The 21186-nt window shown below is 38.9% G+C and overlaps 2 protein-coding genes across 3 annotated transcripts in view; both read left to right on the top strand.

Moving 5' to 3' along the window:
* Positions 1–21186, top strand: part of lpxn (leupaxin) — a 665334-nt gene that overhangs the window by 350092 nt on the left and 294056 nt on the right. The gene's annotated exons all lie outside the window — the stretch shown is intronic.
* Positions 2687–21186, top strand: part of st6galnac5b (ST6 (alpha-N-acetyl-neuraminyl-2,3-beta-galactosyl-1,3)-N-acetylgalactosaminide alpha-2,6-sialyltransferase 5b) — a 28508-nt gene continuing 10008 nt past the window's right edge. Inside the window, exons 1-5 of one of the 2 annotated variants that reach the window (XM_046049109.1) lie at positions 2687–2796; positions 3337–3561; positions 12619–13028; positions 15091–15198; positions 18376–19752. In XM_046049109.1, the coding sequence (XP_045905065.1) occupies positions 2776–2796; positions 3337–3561; positions 12619–13028; positions 15091–15198; positions 18376–18619 (1008 nt within the window). In that variant the 5' untranslated portion in view covers positions 2687–2775 and the 3' untranslated portion in view covers positions 18620–19752. Of the gene's footprint in view, positions 2797–3336; positions 3562–12618; positions 13029–15090; positions 15199–18375; positions 19753–21186 lie in introns of those variants that run through there. The other variant, XM_046049110.1, reaches the window with a different exon arrangement.

Raw genomic sequence — 21186 nt, 5'->3', positions numbered from 1 at the left:
TGTGAATGTTACATATGGCATATATCTTTTGGAAATAATCAACATTTAAAAATACCAGCATCACAGATTTATATGAAGATGTGTATTATATGTATATAGTAGGGATAACATTGTAACATTGATCTAAACAGAGTGCAGTGAGTCATTAGATATTAGACTATTTTCATCAATTTCTCAGCTACAACAATAGAGTCCTCTACTCTCTTTTACTGTGACATGAGCTTAAAGAAATGACAGTGTTATGATCACCACTTTAGCAACCTCACACAGGTGTCCATTTATATGTAGAACTGAGTTTAAACCTGTATTGATCGCTGTCAGACCAACAAATAACATGGTCTTATAATAGGCTCTAGTTCAGAGCCTCAGAAGCTTGGATCAGTGGGTAACAATTGCTTTTGGAACAACTAAACTCAAATAGCCATAGGTCTGTTATTTTTAAAAGTCACATGAAAATTAAACTTAATAATCAATTAAAATGTTGTTCTTGTGCATTATACCATATATGTATGTGCATATATACATGTGTTTTTGTCATGTTATTATGAAACACTTTTTACTTTGTATGAGACAAATGCTGAAGAAATAAAATATTCATGATTCTCATTCAAAGAACGGCCTTTTAGGGTGATATTACATGTATTCCTGATGTGTTTGTGCTGCTAGACACTGGTTGCCCATCGATTTGTGACCCTTTATAACCAAGCACTGCTGAGTGGAGACCCCTCATCATTAGTCTAGAAACTCAACAGCTTTTAGTAAGAAAACTCGCCAGTATATGACAAATAAAGCTTCGTTTTGAAAAGGTCCTGATTTTAAATATCAGACATTATTTTTCTTCTTCTTTCTTATGTCAATCATCTTGTGACCCCTTTAGGTGTACTTAACCCGAGGTTGGTTACCACTGACTGACTAGAGAAAATAAATCCTATGCCAAAAAAAGTTCTCTTTTACAATGTAATGATGGTATCTCATTTCATATTATATTATTTTACCACAGTATATTATATCACTGTAGCCTGTTTTATATTAGTTTGTCTTACTTAATTAGGTGTGGTCTCATATGGTATCATATTGCATCACACATTGCACTGCGTTACAATATGTTGTGTTATCTTGTGTCATCCTGCATCACATCATATTCTATATGAATCACTGTATCTGGCTTTCAGATGGAAAGCTAATTAGTCTAAAAAAGCAATTGTTTCAACTTGTGTAAATCTGGGCCAAAAACATGAAAGGAAAGACATGCTGTTCCCAATCTTTTAAATAGGCTACCCTGATTTTTTTTACTGCATCTGGTCTGACCGCGATATTTTGAGATGAATTACTTATCAATTCCCACGAAGCCAACAGATATACATTTCACTTTGTGAAGCTATGCTTGGAATGAACACAATGATGCCAGTTCAGAGGCCGTTTATAAAAAGGCTCATTCCCCATTTCCCAGCTCTTCTTGCTCTTACAGCTGCCAGCAAATCTCCCATCAGGAGCTTTAGCTTCTCAGGTTGCTGTGACAAATGAGAAAAATAGTTTGCTGGGATGTCCCAAAATCTACTTGAACGATAAGAAAAATGGTCATGTACTGAACCAAGAGAAGTCAGTATATTCTGTACTATCACTATCTTATAACAAGTTTCAGCGGGTTGCAGTGAAATTCCTAAACAGACAAGATGAGGCAACTAAATTAAATTTTAGTACATTTTATGAAACATGAAAACTTGAAGTGCAACTGTAACAGTGTATAGTGTAAATTTCTTCTCTAAGAAAGTGTGTATCACTATGAAAGAGTCCATAGTGTGTTTGTGTTTCTGTGTTTGTGTCATTTCTTATTACAATAATCATAAAGGTCTTTCTGTCATCACTATACAGAAAGTCCATTACACAGTAACAAATATGCAAAACAGAAAATATACAATGGAAGCTGTGGTAGCACTGCAATAAAGAAAAATGTCTGAACAGTTAGTAAATTCATGTAATTTAGGAACTATTGTAGAAATAAATGAAAAACAAAATGTGAGAGCTCTTCATCCTCAGCATTTCATCTACCTCACATCTGAAAGCTGTGGTGAACCATAGGCAGCGCTCATTTCTCCCAGCAGAGACAGGTGGTCACGAGGATGATGATTGAAACACCTGCCGTCTCCACAAAGAATATAAATCCTCAGCTGGAATGAAAAATGGGGAGTAGGGTGGGAGGAACTCCATGAACAAAAACACTGGTTAAAAATGCCAGGATGAACTGAAATATATGAAACGTTACATTGTTTGGACAGACGGGGGATTTACACAATGAGCAAATTGATTAACACGTCTGAGAATAAGACATTTCATTAGAGAAACAGTCTGACTAAGTGCATTTAAAATGAACTGATTTTATCAGCAATTTCACACAGTGTGTTGAGAATAACGAATAAATTGATATTTAGATAGAGAGATAGGTCTACATACAAATGTGTAATATGAACACACATTTAAAAACCATTCCGCCACATTATGATCTGTGTCCCATCCCATGAACCCCCAGTGAACCCTGAAACTGAGGTAAACAGGGAAGCGGGGTTGTTTAAGACCATGAGGAGCAGAGTGGAGTGAGGGCGTCCCTGTAGAGGAGAGCATGGGAAAACAGTAGTGGAGCGCCGTTTTCTTTCGCTGCGCGCTGGTCCCAGGGATGCTACCACTCAAGTGTTGCATGCTGAAGAGTCCCGGCGCTCTGTGAAAGAGCTTTGCACCCGATACGATGAACGCTCGATCTGCCGCTGGAAACGAGGGGAAATGAAGATGAAGATAAGAGTGGTAATTATGAATGAGACCCGCAGGAAACCTCCTTGTAATGTTCCTTTTTTTGGGGGGGGTCTCTGTTTTTCCTGCTCAGAAGTGAGATACATGCTGAGCTGTGTCATCATACAGTCTACTGTGACCTACTTGCACTCTTTGTGCTATTATTATTATTTTCATATTTTACAATAGCTTAAATGCATTTTATTGCTATAATTAGATGTAAAGATCCTATATAAGCGCAGCGGGGGTTTAAATTATGAAACGTGTTTGACTTCAGCAGCCCAGTGCTATTTTTGCACCGCTCTTTGAAACATGTTGCACTGTTGACAGCGCATTTGAGTGGCACAGCTGACATTTCTTTTGCAGCCTTGCACAAGGAAAGAGCAGCTGCTATTATTGTGTTGCCTCTGATTTAAAAGCTGACATTTAATTAGCAGTGAATTCTTGACCAAAGATGTGGCCACGCATTGTCCTGAAACTTGTATTCAAAATAAAGCTTTGACTCTATGTTGCTTTTAATGGTCTTTTTGAACTCCCTTTCATCTGCCTTTCCAGTGCCAAGGGGTTAGTGGCATCATCATTGTCACCATGGTTACCGGTTTCATGTTGGTGTACAACAGCAGCTCTGGGGACAAATCCCCTCCCACATTGTTGTCATCATCATCATCAGCAGCAGCAGCGTCTCACCGTTCAGGTGGTCCTGTTCCAACCACGAAAAAGCCAGAGAGGCCACGGAGACCCCCAACACTTGATGGGTACACAGGTGTCATGGATCATAAGGTAGGCCTAAATATGCACAATCTGTGCACTGGGTGACCAAAAGTTACAACATTCACCCACCACCACCACCACTACCACAGAGACAGAGGTTAAACTTCATCTTGGTTGTGTGTTCCAACAAAAACAATGGCAGTGTCTGGGGTGAGGGATACGGTTGATGTCAGTGCAGTAGGTGCCTGCATGGAGAGGGGAGTGGGAAATGGGGGAATAGCATTACTGGCATGTTTTGGAAGAAGCACACGGAGGGCAGCAGTGAAAAACTGCAACAAAAAAAAAGGAGCAGGAAATTCCCTTTGAATATCTTTATATTGTCTAGGGTGTGCCAAATTTAGCTTGATACACTATCTGCATTACACACAGTGGCAGTCCTTTGATATGACAGTTGTGCCTCTACTTTCATGCCATTCTACAGCAAGGAATTTGAAATCACATTTTGACATATTTGTATGTGACCACATATGTGTCGAGCACCTAGTCTTCTAAAAGAACATTGGTTGCTGTACCACATATGTATTTCCAACTGCACCTAATTTGTATTCTGCCTGCAGCCAGGTAAAGCAGAGAGACTAGCATGTAAATGTAGAGACCTGGCATGCACTAAAAATGGCTTTTTGAAGGTTCAGGTGCTCCCTTTGTTTCAGGGAGACCTGAAAAATCCTCTTCTGTGTATTTGACTTGTGTGCTACATTATCCAGATGAATCTGACGCCCTGGTTTTTCAGTTTACGTGACACATTGATTATTGTTTTTTTTTCATCTAATTCTTATGTTTTTAAGACAGTGCACTGTTTTTAGCAATAACAGCAAATTTCACTAAATGTTGCAATTGAAATTGTGTAGCAATTTGTTGCCCCCTGTAAAGCTGTAATAATATCAGTTAATCTCTTAAACATTGAGCTCAAAAGCTGAACTTGCTGTGGTAGCACCATCTCTAAATCATGTCTGTAGTTTGCTCAGTTTCTTGATTAATAATTAATGTGTCCACCATGAAATATTTAGCAACAAAAGCACTTGAAACAGGATGGATTTCTTGAACGGCTTCTCAAGGCATCACTGTTGAAATCTTTTGGTCATATAAGCACCAATGCCAGTGTTATTGCAATGCAGCGCGGTGTGACAGACAGCTCATTCGGATAAATAGATGATTCAGACAGTGTCACGTCTCCCCAAAGTGAGAAAGATACGCAGCGAGGCACAGCAGAGTGGAAATGACATTGTGATGGTCAGGCAGCACTGGGCAGGACAGGATTTGGAAGGGGGAAAAAGTGTTGGTAGCAGTTCACCTTTCAGTGATTAATGATCAGTGACATGAGTGTGTAAGTGTGATGTTGGTTTGGAGAGAGGTTTGATCCGGATGAGGCTTCCTGGAATCATCTGTGTTTCTTGACTAAACCAGATTCCAAGTTCACTGCTCCTCTGAGATGTTGCAGCCCTCATCAGCTCCCTTTTAAAGTCAATGAAAAAGAAACATTAATCTAGAGAGAAATGAGAAGCAGCTGCTTCAATCTGGAGTTTTTTGGCGGAGTAGGCACTTTAGTATTTCTGCCCATACACGTCCTCCTGGCTGACAGCTGATTCATGATGGATCCACACTGCGGTGACATAATGCTTAGTGTAATTTTGTGCGCCAGCCAGCTCACTCCCATGGGGGCTTTCAGCTGTGCTGCTGTGGCTGCTGCACCCTCCGACAGAGCCGGGAAATGACTAACCAGAGCAGACCTGCTGTAGGATCTGTGGTGGATCAGTCTGTACTGCCCCGTGCATGGTCATCTGAGGTCCTGGAGGAAATCTTGCCTTTGACACAAGCGCACACCCACACACAGGGTTACGCACACATTCACACACACACACACACACACACACACTGGTGCACGCTGCCGAAAACCCCATGCAAACGCCGAGAAAACTTGTTAAAATTTTATGCCCTCATCAGAACCACGAATGCTTGAAAATGTGCGGAGAGCACTATCTGATGTACCTGCTAGACCTTTTTATGGCCCGTATTAACTTATGTGCTTATCTGGTCTGAATGGGCTGTGGTTTCACCAAGGTGGGCGGTGGTCTGCGGCTGCTTCGCTCATTTCCGTCTCAGCCAAGAGGTTGCAAATCACCTGGCGACATTAGACAGTAAGACTGCTTCATATGGTTTAAAGACTAGAAATTTGTCTTTTCTAAATGGTGATATGGAAACAGCGTTGTTGAAACCCACAAATCTATATATTGCGAGATCAGACTTCAAAGTTACAGTGCATACTTACTGTATGTGTGCTATATTGAGAAACTGGCTAGGAGTCTGTGTTCATTACGTTCCTCTCTGTCTGCCTTCTGCAGTGTCTGCAGGTTTTTGTGAGATGTCCTCCTGTAGAATGTTTTTTTTTTTCTTTGACAAGCTACAGTAACTAGAGCTGCAGAGTTGAATAGACTCTTTCAAACATGCACCTCTACACAGCCGCTGTATTCTTCTGCTTCGGCTCCTCATCTTCTCTCCCTCTCTGATGTTTTGCCGATTTTAGTTAAAGAGATGTTGACCTTTGAAGAACTGTCAGCAGAATCAATTTACATTGGCCTTTATACACGCTAATCACAAAGCCTGTGTGAGAGCATGAATGTGGATTGTATGACTGTGTCAGTTTATGATGTACCTACTTATTATGGGTAATACCTTTCTGTGCTCTGACAGCCTTTAATGCAGGCAGCCTTGATGAAATAGAAAGTCAATCATGCAAAGAATTCTGCTGTCGACACTGACCCCTTTCTAACATACAATTTAAGCTGTCTTGGACGGTAGGTATGTTAATGCACAGCTTATTTAATGGATGAATTCCCAGGATATGCAAATTCCGGTGTAAACCTCAGAGTGATGTTACACCTGGTATTAACATTTGATTTGTATCTGGATATGTTAGATAATGGAGTCCAATCCATGGGTGTCTGCATTTACACCTGATATTTAAATGCGTTCTTGTTATCTCGATTGTGCCCGCAATGTGATCAAATCTCATGTGTTGCTAACGAGGCTACGTCTTCTGAGATGCAGCCGTCCCCTTCTCTCTGTCTGAGGTTGACTCGATGAAGAAGACAGACACCTTTATTATCTTGTCTTTATTCACTCAAATAGACAACCAGAGCAAGTTAAGGATTGCAGCTTTGAATGTGTGTCACCAGGAGGAGCCTAATGAGATGTCATCTGTCGGGAGGTTTTTCGGTGTAATTAATTGGTCTCTGAAAAAAGAATGTAGCGCTGATCATTCAATCCTCACACCACACAACAGGTGCCACTTAATTCCCCTCTGCCCTGCTAATTCTGTACACTTTAGGAAGTTGCTGTTTTGATAACGATCAGCATCTGAATCATTTGCGCCACTGTAAGCAAATACAACCGAGCCTTCACGTTTGGCCCCTAACAGAGGAATGGTTGACAAGTGAGATATTCTTTATTTTTTGTATTGTCAGCAAATAACATTAAACAAATTGATGTTCCTAAAAAGTATTGTATGTGTAGCCAAAGCCTCATAGAGCGTATTCCTCTGTGCAACAGCTTTCTATTGATGTCCATAAACATTTAATAACGCATCAATGAGCCACACTGTCTCTTCATTTTAGTGAATATTGGCACTGTAGATTATTTGGAGCCAATCTCACATACACCAACCTTTCAGAGATAAATACTCAGTATGGCACCAAATCTGCCGCTGAAAATAGTTATAGAGCCTAAGACAAGGTGGGGCAGTCAGAGATATGGACTAACAAATCACTCTTTCTTTCACTCATTCACTTCTCCCTATACAATAGAGAATCAATAGTGAGCAGGAAATTGAGAAACCTTGGACATTGGCCACTAATGAACATTTTTAGTGCATTATTACACTATTAATTGTATGTATATAAATATATAACATATAACTCATATGCTGTTTATAGTTTTTTTATTTTATTTTGTGCTTCTGCATGTTCCATGTTGGTTTGAATTTGTGTTTTTTATTTTGACTTTCTTTTGCTTTGTTTTGTTTGTGAATACATGGACATGTGTGTGTGCTTGTGTTATTTTATGACATAATAAAACCAAACCAAAGAAATCATAATTTTGCATCATCACTGTATGCTTCCACAGCAGTCATTTTTGCATCTTTAAAATATGTAGCAATGCATTACCAGATTGTTAGCAGACAGTTGTGTACATGCCATGGACGCTACATTTTCCGTTCCATTTTTAGGGCACAAATGATAAAGCCATGTTCTTTTCATGGGATTTGTTGACAATTAAAAAAAACATAATTATGCAAGCCTTATGCTTTAAATCCATGGTTAACAATGGCCTTTTTGTTCTTACTAATGACACCCCACTCTAAATCGCTCAGCCTTGCCAAGTGCTTATTCCTGTTGGTTTATATTCTCTACCCTTCTTGAACTTAAAGAGTGAGGCTGGTGAATTGGAGACACTTTGGAAGCTCTGGAGCAATATTATATAGAGGCTGACTGATGGGGTTTGCTCTGAAAGCTATTACGATCCTGGGTTCCCCTGGGAAGTGTATAAACATGATAATACTGATGAGTCTGGAGTCAGTGTGTGGGTGGTAATTGACTGGGACTGGAACCAGAGCCATACTCTTCCGCTTCTACTGCTGCTGAGCTCTCCCTGTTTTTTAATCACTCATTGAATTTTCCAAGTTATATTATATAAAGACATATCCCAACATGTACATACACATATGAAAATAACTCAATATAGTACACAACACATTTGCCTTCTAAAACACAACCCTTCATTTCTGTATTCAATGAACTATTCGAATAAGATACGGTTTTGTCTGCTTCAAAGGTGAGGTCTTAATGAAAAAGTATGGCAGTGCATCTGGCTTTAGAATCAAATTAATGATTAACTTTCCTTCTCCAGTTTTTTTATTTATCTCTTATCTATTAGCTTGTTTTACATGGGCAATCTTGTTTTCCAAGCACCACAGGGTGTTGTGGCAGGACGCAGTCATTAGGCGAGGCTATTTGAACTAGTGATGTATATTTTGTTTAAACAAGACACACACACACACACATTATATAAAATAGGTTTGGTATTAGTTCTTCTAATTCTACACATTAGACAAGTGTTCAGCCAGGCTACCTTCGAACTAGTCCATCATGAAATGAAAAGTCCTGCACCCCTGCAAGAACAGTGGGCACCTAGTCTCAAAACTTGGTTGGTGCATGATCATGCCATGTGAGAACTTGCACAAGAGGTGCAAGAGATGCAAGCAATGCAAGAGATGCAAGAGGTACGATCATGCCACTGATGGCACCCTCTGTCAAGCAAAAACAAAGCAAAGCTTAAGAAGCTGGCATGCTTGCTTATAATAATAATAATAATAATAATAATAATAATCTTTATTTGTAGAGCACTTTTCAAAAACTAGTTACAAAGTGCTTTAACAAGTATAAAGACAATAATACCCAAAAGACAATAATACAAAAACAATACAAGATAAAAGCATGAAAAGATTGTAAAGACTCAAATACACGTTAATAGAAGAATAAAATAAAAGGGATAAAATAAAGTCAAATAAGATCGGGAAAGGCTCTCCTATAAAAGTATGTTTTAAGAAGGGACTTAAAAGAGTTCAATGAATGATTTCCTCGGGCAGGCTGTTCCAGAGCCTTATAGGAAAGCCTTACAATCAGTTCCTTTGGGTTGTCGTGATGCTTGCAATCACAACTCTCACTGGGACATTTGGTGGTGAGGGTGTAGGACACTGGTGCGCATGATCAACTTCTAGTTTGTGAGGATAACTCCTCTCCAAAAACCTCGAATAAAACAGATTCCATGAAAGAAGTTGGATTGCCTTTTTCAGGTTTTTCTGGGACCCCCACCACTCGTGTGTTTTGACTCCTACCCCAGTTTTCCTGATCATCCACATGGGCTTGTAGGCGTGTATTTTCATCATGCATGTGGATCGTATCCGTTCTGTTTGTTGGTGGACTGTTTGCAGTTGAGTTATACAGCTCTGAAACTCTGAAGTCAAAATCTAGCATTAGCGTTAGCACTTCAGCGCTAGTGTTGCCAGCCATTTTGGCTGGTTAAGATGGCCAATTTAGTACCACAACATTCAATGTTTCGAAACGGTTTGAAAATACTTTTGATAAACTACCTCACAGGTGAACTATAAAGGTTGCTAAAATAATAAAGTGCGCATGGGATCATGACTCGCCATGGCTCTCTTTAATCTAGTCAACATCACATCAGAGTTCACTGAATAACCTTGTATGGTTAAACCTGTTACTTTTCTTTTGGCTTATCCAGGAAAGTGTATTGCTTACAAGGTTATGAATTTTTGATTAAGGTTGGCAAAGAAAGTGCAGACTGAGTGTATGTGTATAAGTCAGCAAGTGCTAGTCAAATCAAAGAACCACTGTGTTAGTTTAAGGCTGATTATCAGTAAAAAAAATTACACTCACTCATTTATTCATTTAATATGCAATACATTACACTCACTCATTTATTCATTCATTCAATAGTCTGTGGGTTACATCTGCAGCTGCATGCCATCTGAAATATTATCCATCTGATACTGAAAGCCCTTCTCATGGTACATGGTCTATAAGTGGCTATTTCCCAGCATCATCAAGCTGTCAGAAGCTCTGGGAGCTGGCACTGGAGCTTCAGCTTCACTGTCAAGGACACTTATTATTTCACAGGCACTTTAACCTACGACACTGGCCATGCAACCCTCAGTTGCCTTTTACTAGTTTAACACAGTCCTTGACTTTTAAAATAATTAGAAGTGGTAGTAATTTTTTGGAGTATAGGAACTCTATCTGTTGGATGTAGAAGAAGAAACAGCTAAGGCAGCAAGGGTGTGTTTGTGCAGTGAGGCGTGTAATTCGCTCCAGCCTACCTGTAATTGAGGGAAGGGGTCTGCGTACAGAGTGCACACACACTCCAACAAGAAATGTGTGTGTGTTTCTGGTAAGGGATTACTACTGGCTTTTTTGTCGAGACCCTTTTAGACAGTTAGATTTGTCTCTGCTGATATTATATGTGGGACCACATACAAGTCGATACAAAGATTTAAGAACATCCACAGACACCACTCACACACCCCCACCTAGACAAACACATACAGACGCAGAACCACACATACACACTAGGTAGGCAATCTTTCAGTGTGGGGTCACAGAGATAGTGGGAGAATATTATAAATATGGCAGGAAGAGCGGCACAGCCTGTGGCGCTGGTAATATCACCTGTATGTATGCACACACACACACACACAAACACACACATTCCCACCCGAGGACCTGATGGAGCGTGAAGCTCAGAGCACATTTCAGAATGCCAATGTAGCTCTCTATTAAGGTTGGGAATAATTCATGTGAAACGTCTCTGGGTTTTTGCTGTCAGATCATTCAATCCGATCTCACCTTTTTCAAACCAGTACAACAGCTCTGCAATGCATACTACCTTTGCAAAGTTTTCATACATGAATGATCTTCTGAGTGAACTGGATTTTATACAAGAGAGCATGTTCTGACCACGACTGCACATGCATGGCAGAACATCGCTCTAATGTTGGTAGACTGAATAAATGTACAGGCTTATGCATTTTCATGATTTTCCTTCAAAATCAAACTCGCACCACTTTTGTTTTTGTACCCATTCATCATGAGCTGAACTCAAATATCTAAGACTTTCTCTATGTTACTAAAGGCCTATTGCTCTCAAATATTGTTCACAAATCTGTCAAAATCTGTGTTAGTGATCACTTCTCCTTTGCCGAGATAATCCATCCATTCAAGATGCTGATCAGACAGCATGGGTATTGCACAGGTGTGTCTTAGGCTGGCCAAAATAAAAGGCCACTTGAAAATGTGCAGTTCCATGACACAGCACAATGCCACAGATGTCGCAAGTTTTGAGGGAGCGTACAATTGGCATGCTGACTGCACCCGTCAATATACATGCCTCTGTCATGGCTGCTGTGTCTACATGTGCTGTTGCACCGACTGTGCTGAACTCCTTCAGGGTCATTGGATTTTTTTCTGTTGGCAGCCAGACTCCAAGGATCTCTGCAAGACTTGAGCTTGATGGCTACATGTTCCAGATTCATCCCTTTTGTCTGTTTCTGCTTTATCTTTTTGCTTCTCTTGAGGCACAAAAGTTGTGTGACAATTACAGATGTAATGCAAGTCTTTCAGACTTTGGTGATCCCCAAAGTTTGTTCCTGTTTGAACTGTGCCCTGACTTACACACTTTTTTTTGTCAAAAAGATAATTTTGTCTGTCAAGAAAGTTGCGCTTTGTCGTAAAACAGTCATTGTCAAAAGTTACATGTCGTTTTGTGTGAAAACCATTCAATGAACTACATCTCTCGTCTTGCACAATACACGTCACCAACATGTTAACACGGTAGTGCTCGCTAACGTTCATTGCTTGGTTGGTGCTAGCTATATAAGTTAGCTATGTTCCATGCAGAAATATATCTCACCTGAAGTGTTTAATCCAACCACTCTCAGACCTTTTATCACATCATCTACACATGTAAGTTATTTGATGTTAGCCTCAGTAACGTTAGCTTCAGTCATTGAGAGAAAAAGTTACAATGTCACATACCCAACTTTTGGGTTTGTGGTCTTTGTAATTATGTTTTTCACAGTCTTATCAACAGTTTTACATCAAACTGCGACTTTCTTGACTTTTAAATGTATATTTTAAATTGACCATCATCATATGCGCAATTCAGAGTGCAATTCAAACAGGATCAAAAAATTTGGCTTTGGCTCTCTATTACCGTATGTTGGAATGCTAACATGCTTAACTAAGGTGGTGGACATGGTAAACATTACACTTGCTTAACATGTTGTTAGCATTGTCATTGTCAACATGTTAGACTCTTAGTCTTGTTCAGAGATCCTTCCATTTTTTTATTGCCTCTTAGAATATGTCATATATTGTAATCTTTGCAATGGCTTAATAAGACTATACTCTGGATTAAATTGTTTCTCAGATTGTCTTTAATATTGTCCGAATAAAACTTCAGCTATTTCTGACCTTTAACTTTTCACCTTTAAAGCCCCTGAAATTGCACTGCAGGACTTGTGCTCTGGTGACCAGCTCCGGCCAGCTAACTGGAAGCATGAGAGGAGAAGAAATTGACCGCTCTGAGTGTGTAATCCGTATGAATGACGCTCCCAGCATAGGCTATCAGCAGGATGTTGGACGACGCACAAGCCTACGTGTAGTAGCTCACTCCAGCCTGCAAAGGGTGCTGCGGAGCCGACAGGAGCTGCTCAACGCGAGTCAAGACACAGTCTTCATCTTCTGGGGACCCAGCAGCTGCATGAGACGGGACGGAAAAGGCCATGTTTACAACAACCTCAGGCTGTTAAATCAGCTACTGCCCAAACTTAAAGTCTACATCATTTCCAGGATCAAAATGCTGAAGTTTGATGAACTGTTTAAAAAGGAAACAGGAATTGATAGGTAATTCTTCACAGAATCAGTCCTGTCTTTGTGAGGTTTGTCTTGGAACGACCTAACTGAGCCAAACAGCAAATTTGTGTGTGAAATAGCGCTGCAAGAATTAATCAATAATTTATTAGTTGTCAACTACTATCGATAATTGGTTTTAATTTTTTTGATTCCAGCTTCCTTAATGTAAACATTTTCTGGTTTCATTATTCTTCTTGTGGACAAAAGAAGTTATTTCATCTTGGGCTTTGGGAAATTTTCACAATTTTCTGACATTTTATAGACTAAACAACTAATTGATTAATCGAGAAAACAATTAATAAACAGATTAATCAACAATGAAAATGTGAAAAAACGAGGAGGGCAAACACAAAAAAGTGGCTTCAGCTTATGACTTGCTCACAAAAAAAGTTGCATCTCTAAACACTCTAAACACAGAGCTTTATTAATAGGATTTAGATTAAAATTTGTCTGTTACCTCTGAAAGGATTTAAGGGATTTGATTCATGCTAAGTTCACAGTAGTCTCACTAATGCCAGGCTTAGGGAGAGTATGGCAAATTTATTTTCTTTTGTATTGCGACGACGTAGCATTTACAGAAGTGGTTCAACATCAGAAAGAATACACACATTTTGTTTCAATGTCATTTGGATTCTTCCACAAGCATTATGTTTTCCCAGTTATTGTTTTAAGCATGAAACAATATTATGTATGCCAATAAATCAGTAACTGTGGAAGTGGAAACTGACAATGATTTAAGTCTAAAACCAGGACCTGAAATACTTTCAGAAATAATATGCTGAATTTAGGACTGAACAATTTAGAAAAATAATTGCGATGGTTCTTGACTGATATTGCAATTGCGATCATTTTTACATCATTATTCTCATTTTCATTGAAAAACACATTAGAATGAATTATGGTGTGATTTTGGCAAGTATCTGTACCAAACAAAGATGTTTTCTAAAGTCTGTAGAAGATGATGCGTAGGTTAGGACATCTCTGCAGCACAACAATATTTAAATTAAAATGGGATTTGGACACACATAACTTTTAACAAATATTGCACCTCTTGTGTTTTGAAAATTGCAGTAGGCCATATTGGGATTTCGATAATATTTAACAAGGTCCTTAACAAGGGTTCATATTAGTACCGTTACAATAGGTACCATATGAGGGCAAATATGTACCCTTGGGGAAAATAATGGACCTAAAATATACCAGTAGAAATGTTAAATTTGGCATTTGGCACATTCATTAACCTAAACATTAATTACATAAGTTATCAATCTTTTTTTACAGAGCTCCAGAGTCATGTAAAGAGAAGTGTTGCATCACCTCCATTCAATTTCAGCCCAGCATATGCAAGATAGCATACAACAGTTTCTAAATGCTGTATGGGAACACAAAACTTTGGAAATTTCCTTGGCAGCCCTGACGCACTGACCATCCTATCCCCCAACAGCATTTTGGTCACACATTAAGAGATTTTTTTGTTCAGAGGCAGATGTAGTGCTTAGTTTGGAACATCATAAATGTAAATGAAATTGGCATGCCAAACAGGAGACCACCCTAAAAACCAGACACATGTCTTTCTTTTTATACTGAGCATGAAACAGATACATTTTTTCCACCTTTTACAGGTACCTGTACTATGGAGAAATGGCTGACTGAATACTTACAAAATAAGAACCAAATATATAAAGACATTCCATCAACTTCAACCCACCCATTAACATACTCATTGCATGTAAACAGTAAGCCCAAAGAAAGATAAGAGGAAGTTCCATTTGAATGCAGAATCCAGTCACTTCAGACTTCATGTATAGTCACTGTCAGAATAAATGTCTTACTCGTGGATATTTTCTTTACTATTGTGTATAAGGCACAGAAAGTCTTTTTTCACTCTGTCTTTTTGCCTTTGTCTGTGTTTATCTCTGAAAAGATGATTGATCAGGTTAAGTCATCTTAAATCTTCTCTCATTTGGTTTCTTGGAAGGAGCCAGTACTTAGATGTATTTACACTAAATGACTATGGATTTACTAAAACTTTTCAACTTCCCTTGTCTCCCAGGAAAAGTTCCAACTCATGGCTGAGTACCGGCTGGTTCACCATGGCCATAGCCGTAGAGCTGTGTGACAGGATCAACGTTTACGGCATGGTGCCTCCTGATTTCTGCAGGTAGGATCAGATTATGTTTTTATTTCAGAATTTATGGTCGTAGTTCAAATATGCACATTAGAAGGAAGATACTAAAACTATGTGCTGTTGGTAAACCACACACAGAATTTTGTATTGGCTTAACAGGCCAGTCTGTTGATTTGAATGAAAGAGATTAGAAAAAATATTTATAATTTATTTAAGTTTATGAACAATTTCTACATTAACTTCAACAGTGTCAACCTTAAAGCTGCATTACATACATTTTGTGGCCACTTTGGGAAAAAATACTGAGAACACAATACATATTACCAACTTTTAAAGATTCAGTGTGTAATATTTATGAGTATCTACTGACAGAAATGCAATATACATACAATGTTTTCAGTGGTGGACCTTACATATTCAACCGTTATGTTTTTATTACCTTAAAATGAGCCATTGCTATCTACATACACGACAGGTCCTCTTACATGGACGTAGCCATGTTGTGCCTCCATGTTTGTACAGTAGCCCAAAAGGACAAGTTGCTATACAGAGTGTGCTTCATAATAATAATCAGAATTTAAGAAGACGCAAATAATAAAAACTTTGCCAGAGGTCATCTATATTATGTAAAGATATTAAAACAGGACCATATGTTGACAGCCTCTTTGTTGTTGGATTTACAAATTAAATTCATGTAATGTACAACCTCATGGAGAAAAAGTACAAAGTGATTTTTTTACTGCTGAATTTACAATTTCCATTAGAATTAATACATTTATTATTAAAAAGCTTATTTTGTCCGAGGAGCAAGTGAATACACAGTGAGCCATTTGTTTCAATTTACAACCCTCACCATTAGATGGCAGTAAAACTTACACACTGAACCTTTAACTTCACATGACAAACTTGTTAGATTATTGCCATAAAGCCCCCTCCAGCCAGTTTTAACTGCTGTTTTTGGTTAACGTTCTTTCTCAAACAGAGAATGGGGGTGTGGTTAATAGTCTGTGTTAACATCACTACACTGTAAAGTTTACTGTCTGGCAGGAGTAGCTATTACTTACCCATAATAGAAACTAGTGTGCGCGTACCAGCTGTTATCAATCATACAGTCGATGGTCCTGTCACGCACTGCACACGATAACTCCCACTACGTTTTATGGTGCGCTTACTTTACCGCTGGGTTGTGGCGGGTCTATTACTCTGTTGAACTGTATGTAAAGACTTCTGATACCATTGCCTCTGCCGATGCATTAGTAAAATGGCCGTCAGTAAAATGCATGTTGCAGACTGTATATAAGACGGTGGCAGGTGAAAGTGTGATGAGTTTTCTGTCATCTGTCCTCCAGCACCGCATGCATAGATGCCATAATGAAAATGAACACACTAAACCAAAAAATAAAATGAAAAGACTGTTAGCTAACTTTCTGCAATAACTATGCTAGCTAACTACACCTGGCTAACTACAATTTAGTTAACTTAGCTAACGTTAACTAAACTAGAAAGACAAACCAATAGTCAGACACAGCGAGACATACCTACTGTAAGTTCGAAGTAAATGACATGATAAATTGGTTAGCTAGCTCAGAACAATGTTTATCGGTTTGATGCTCTGACTTAACGAGGTGTGACGGCGTGACAGTTTTGTTAACGAGGCACGACAGTGCGCCTGCGCAAGCTTGCAGAATGACGTATGACTTATTACTATAGTCATACGTCACAATCCCGTTTTAACAACTAAGCAACTTTTGCAACTTTGAGCACAAAATTAAGCTATTTGTTAAAAAATATTTGCCAAACTATGTGGGTAATCAACATCGAAAGGAAATGACTCAGAAAAATATGAAATATCATAGAAATGTCAAAATACACTGGAGGGGGGCTTTAAATACTCAGTGGCAAAAACAAGCACTTTTTGTAGATATAATTTTGACAGGCACCATTGCCCCAAAGGAAAATGCAGCTGGTTCGCGGCTGCCAGCTGAAGCCATCTTCTGCACAAATTCCAAAATCTTTTGTAACTACTAATCATTTTGACTCCAAAATATGTGAAAGGTTTGAAAATACTGAAATTACCCTTTGGCCCCATTAACAGCCTTTGAAAAAGAAACAAGACAGTATCTGTCTTTATAGTCAGTTTCTTAACAACAGTGTTCACGTAACACACCATCATCAAGAATATGTTGTGTCCTTGACTTTTTAGGTCAGAAATACTACCTCACAAGTTTCATTTGAAGGCATCATACGTTTTTAATGAAATGGAAACTGATTATCTCACCTTGTTGATTATTATAAACAACCTTCAATGTAACATTTAAGTGGCAACAAAGCAAGACCTTTGCTTTTTTGATTTGATTAATTTTATTTGAAAGAAACCAAAGTTTGAACATTACGCACAAACACTTTTGAACAGTCACCCCCTCAACATCCTGTTTCATCTGTTAAATTATACATCCAAGACACCACTGAGGACTTAAGTTTTCAGTTTGTCACTTCCTGTTTAAGCAAGTGGGGCAAATAGTGCATGCAGCGGATGGGATGCTCTCTTCTGCTGCAGCTCCATCCTGAGATTTACTGTGTGCTGACAACATGGGTGTGTTTCTACATTGAAATCTTGTCTAGTACATATGTAATGATGTCTTTAAATTGTAATGACAATATAACATTTACTCCCTGCAGTGAAAAATTCGAGTGTCTTTTATCGCCATGCAGTCACGCTGGTGAATGGCTGTGATTTCAGTACCACTGGAAACGTTCATCTTGACTAATTTCAATGAATAGGTTCAAAGTACAGCTGTTTAATATGCCTATGTAACATTCGGGTTCACTGGAAATAGGAGATTAAATGTTGTTCTCACATGAATCTACAAGGGCACAAAGGACAGTTTGACACATTTGGATATTCATAGAGATATTCAGTCCAAACTAAAGTGAGTCTCTTATGTTTGAGTCTTCCACTGAGCTTGGGTGTGACCGTGATCATCAGAGGAATAAGATGGTTAAGGTGTATAATGATCTGTGAGCTACTGTTCTTTCTGTTTTTCTTTGTTCTCATCTCCATTTTCTTCCCCACTGTGACTCGCTTCCTCTCCCCCACCCTCATCTCATAATTATCCTCACTCTATTTCTACATCCCTCCCTTACACTTTGACTTTCATGCCTTTTCATGCTTTGCTCCTCTCCCTTCCCCTCTTCTCGGCTCCCGTGCAGATCCTCCTCCCATCCCTCCGTGCCGTATCATTACTACGAGCCCTCGGGGCCCGACGAGTGCTCCATGTATCTTTCCCACGAGAGGAGCCGGCGAGGAAGCCACCACCGCTTCATCACGGAGAAAATAGTGTTTGCAAATTGGGCTCGAACCCTCAACATCCGCTTTAACCAGCCAGACTGGAAACCAGCTGCTGTCATCACCAGCATGAATAGCTCATACACTCCAGTTCCAGCTGGATCCTGAGATTCACTCCAGAGACGATCCCCAGACGTGCAGAATATGTGTGTAGACAGTTTCAAGTGTGCAGATTCCCTCTCTGGCTCATATGAATGAGACAGCAGTAGACAGAACAAACTGCTGTTGTGGCTGTTAGCCTACTGTCTAAGCAGCTTGGCAGAATGGGATCATTGCATAATAGCATCACAAAGCCTCAACAATGTTTTGGAAGTGTAACTATAATAGAATGAATTTGATACTGGAATCAAAGCCATGGAGGTAGGCTCATGTGTGTTTTTTTTTACTCCGTGTAGAGCTGCTTTAATAACACTCGAGCTGTCAAGAGAGGAGACAGACAATGAGACAGTACACCACTGCAGTATGATAGATTCATTTTCATAAAACTGAATACTGATTCATTGACAACACTGAGGACATGTACTGTCATTGCTTCTGGGAATGTGGCAGTTTTAATGATCTGAGGAGTTTATACTTTACAGTTACACACAAATTAAGCATTGTGTTTTTTTTAATCGTTGGTAGACTTTCTTTAACTTGACTTTCACTTTATTTAGACACTTTCCTTTTCGACAATACAGTATTCACAATACAGTTAACAACAACAACACAGAGAAAAAAGTGTCCCAGTTACAGCTGCTGACTCCCCATATTTAGGGTATAGTTATAACACAGCCTATTCATACTGTAAACATTACAGAACAAGCCCATCATATTGCAGCAGGCCACTTCACATACACAGAGAACTGCAATACACTGAAGTACTTAGGTTAAAAAAAACTACTTTTAAACAATACAAACAAGCAAAGACCAGACTTAATTGTAGTTTGAAGTGATACATTTAGACAAGTCATGGCCTCCTTGATCATGCTGAGGCATTCAGATGATACGAAGTAATGTTGTGCTCTGAGGATACACCAAATATTGCCTTAAATGGATATTGGGTCTATTGATTTGGATGGGGCTGCAACTACAACAATGTTTTTGATGATTTGATTCATTGTTTTGTCGCTGAAATGTCAGAGAATTGTGAAAAATGTTCTTTAAAGTTTTTCAGAGGCTGTTGAGTAAGGTCCTCACGTGTCTTGGTTTGATCGGACAAACAGTCCAAAATCGAAATAGATTCAGTTTACAATGATATAAACAGAAACATATGGTCTTAATGGAGAATTTTAAAGCACTGATTGTTTTAAAGAATACTTCAAATATTAATGTGGAGCAATGATTTAAAGAGATGCTTGAGCAGGACATACGGTCCATTGTTGCTGATGACTGGTGACAGTTGGCATCAGTATTGAAATTTATGGACAATTTTTCTCCTGTAAAATAGAGACACTATCTCTTAATTTTAGACAAACAAGTCATAAGCATTTCTGCAGCTGATCTATATTCCTGAAGAAGACTTTAAACAGCATTTAGACCATGACTATAGCAGAATACAATGTATAAAATGTAACAACAATTAGACAATAAAATGAGAAAATAATTTTAAATGATGAAACATTTGTTTGGTCGTTATTTCGTTCATTTAGTCTCTTGACAACAGTATTTCTAAAATCCTGGTGACGGCCCTGCATCATGGTAAAATATGGCACAACTCCCCCCCCAAATGATTACTCAAAGCTGTAACATTCAGGTTAGATACACATGGCATGTAGGAAAATGAAAAAAGTGTAGTAATTTGATCTACTGTCTCCACCTGCTGGCATGTAAAGCCGTCTGCTCCCAGCGCTGTTCCACAGACTTCTATTCCTGTCATCATCACGCATAGACCAGTAAACCGAAATGTGCACATCCCACACAGAAATAATAGTAATCTCTTAAGGATTAGGACAACTGCACCAACTCCAGCACCCAGAACAAACTCATTTAAAATGGCTCTCTTCAATGTGAGATCACTTTCAAGTAAGACTTTTATCTTAAATGATTTTATCTTGTCTGCAAATCTAGATTTTATGTTTTTAACGGAATCCTGGTTGCAGATGAATGACTATAGCCAGCTAGCTGAACTGTGTCAGCCTCAATATGATTGTTTTAGTCAACCGAGGGTCAGTGGTCGTGGTGGTGGGCTAGTGAGCGTGTATAGGTAAAATTTTAAATGTCATCAAGTACGCTGTGATGAATTTAACTCCTTTGAAGTTCTCACTCTTAAAGTTGGAGGGCTGCAACCTATCATATTTGTTATAATTTATCACCCCCCAAAACCGCCTGGAGGATTTTTAGCAGAACTTCCTGAATTTTTATCTACTCTGGTTTTAAATTATGACAGAATTGTTCTTTGTGGCGATTTTAATATTCATGTTGATGACCCCAACAATGTTAATGCAACTAACTTTTTAAATATGGCCACTTCTTTTAACTTCAAACAACATGTCAAAGGGCAAACACATAACCGTGGTCATACACTGGACTTGGTTTTTACCCTGGGTGTCAGCATTTCCTCTGTGGAATTGGTGGACATGACCATATCTGACCACAGATGTATTGTTTTTAGCTGCGATTCGTCTGTTACTCATGCCGCCTCACCAAGCTCCATGTGTTCTCGCATCTTTAATGAACAAAGTGTTTCAAAGTTT

This window comes from Micropterus dolomieu, linkage group LG05 (genome assembly GCF_021292245.1).
Source record: "Micropterus dolomieu isolate WLL.071019.BEF.003 ecotype Adirondacks linkage group LG05, ASM2129224v1, whole genome shotgun sequence".
Lineage (NCBI taxonomy): Eukaryota > Metazoa > Chordata > Actinopteri > Centrarchiformes > Centrarchidae > Micropterus > Micropterus dolomieu.
Note: the sequence above shows the minus strand (reverse complement) of the source record. Positions and strands in the feature narration are given on the sequence as shown.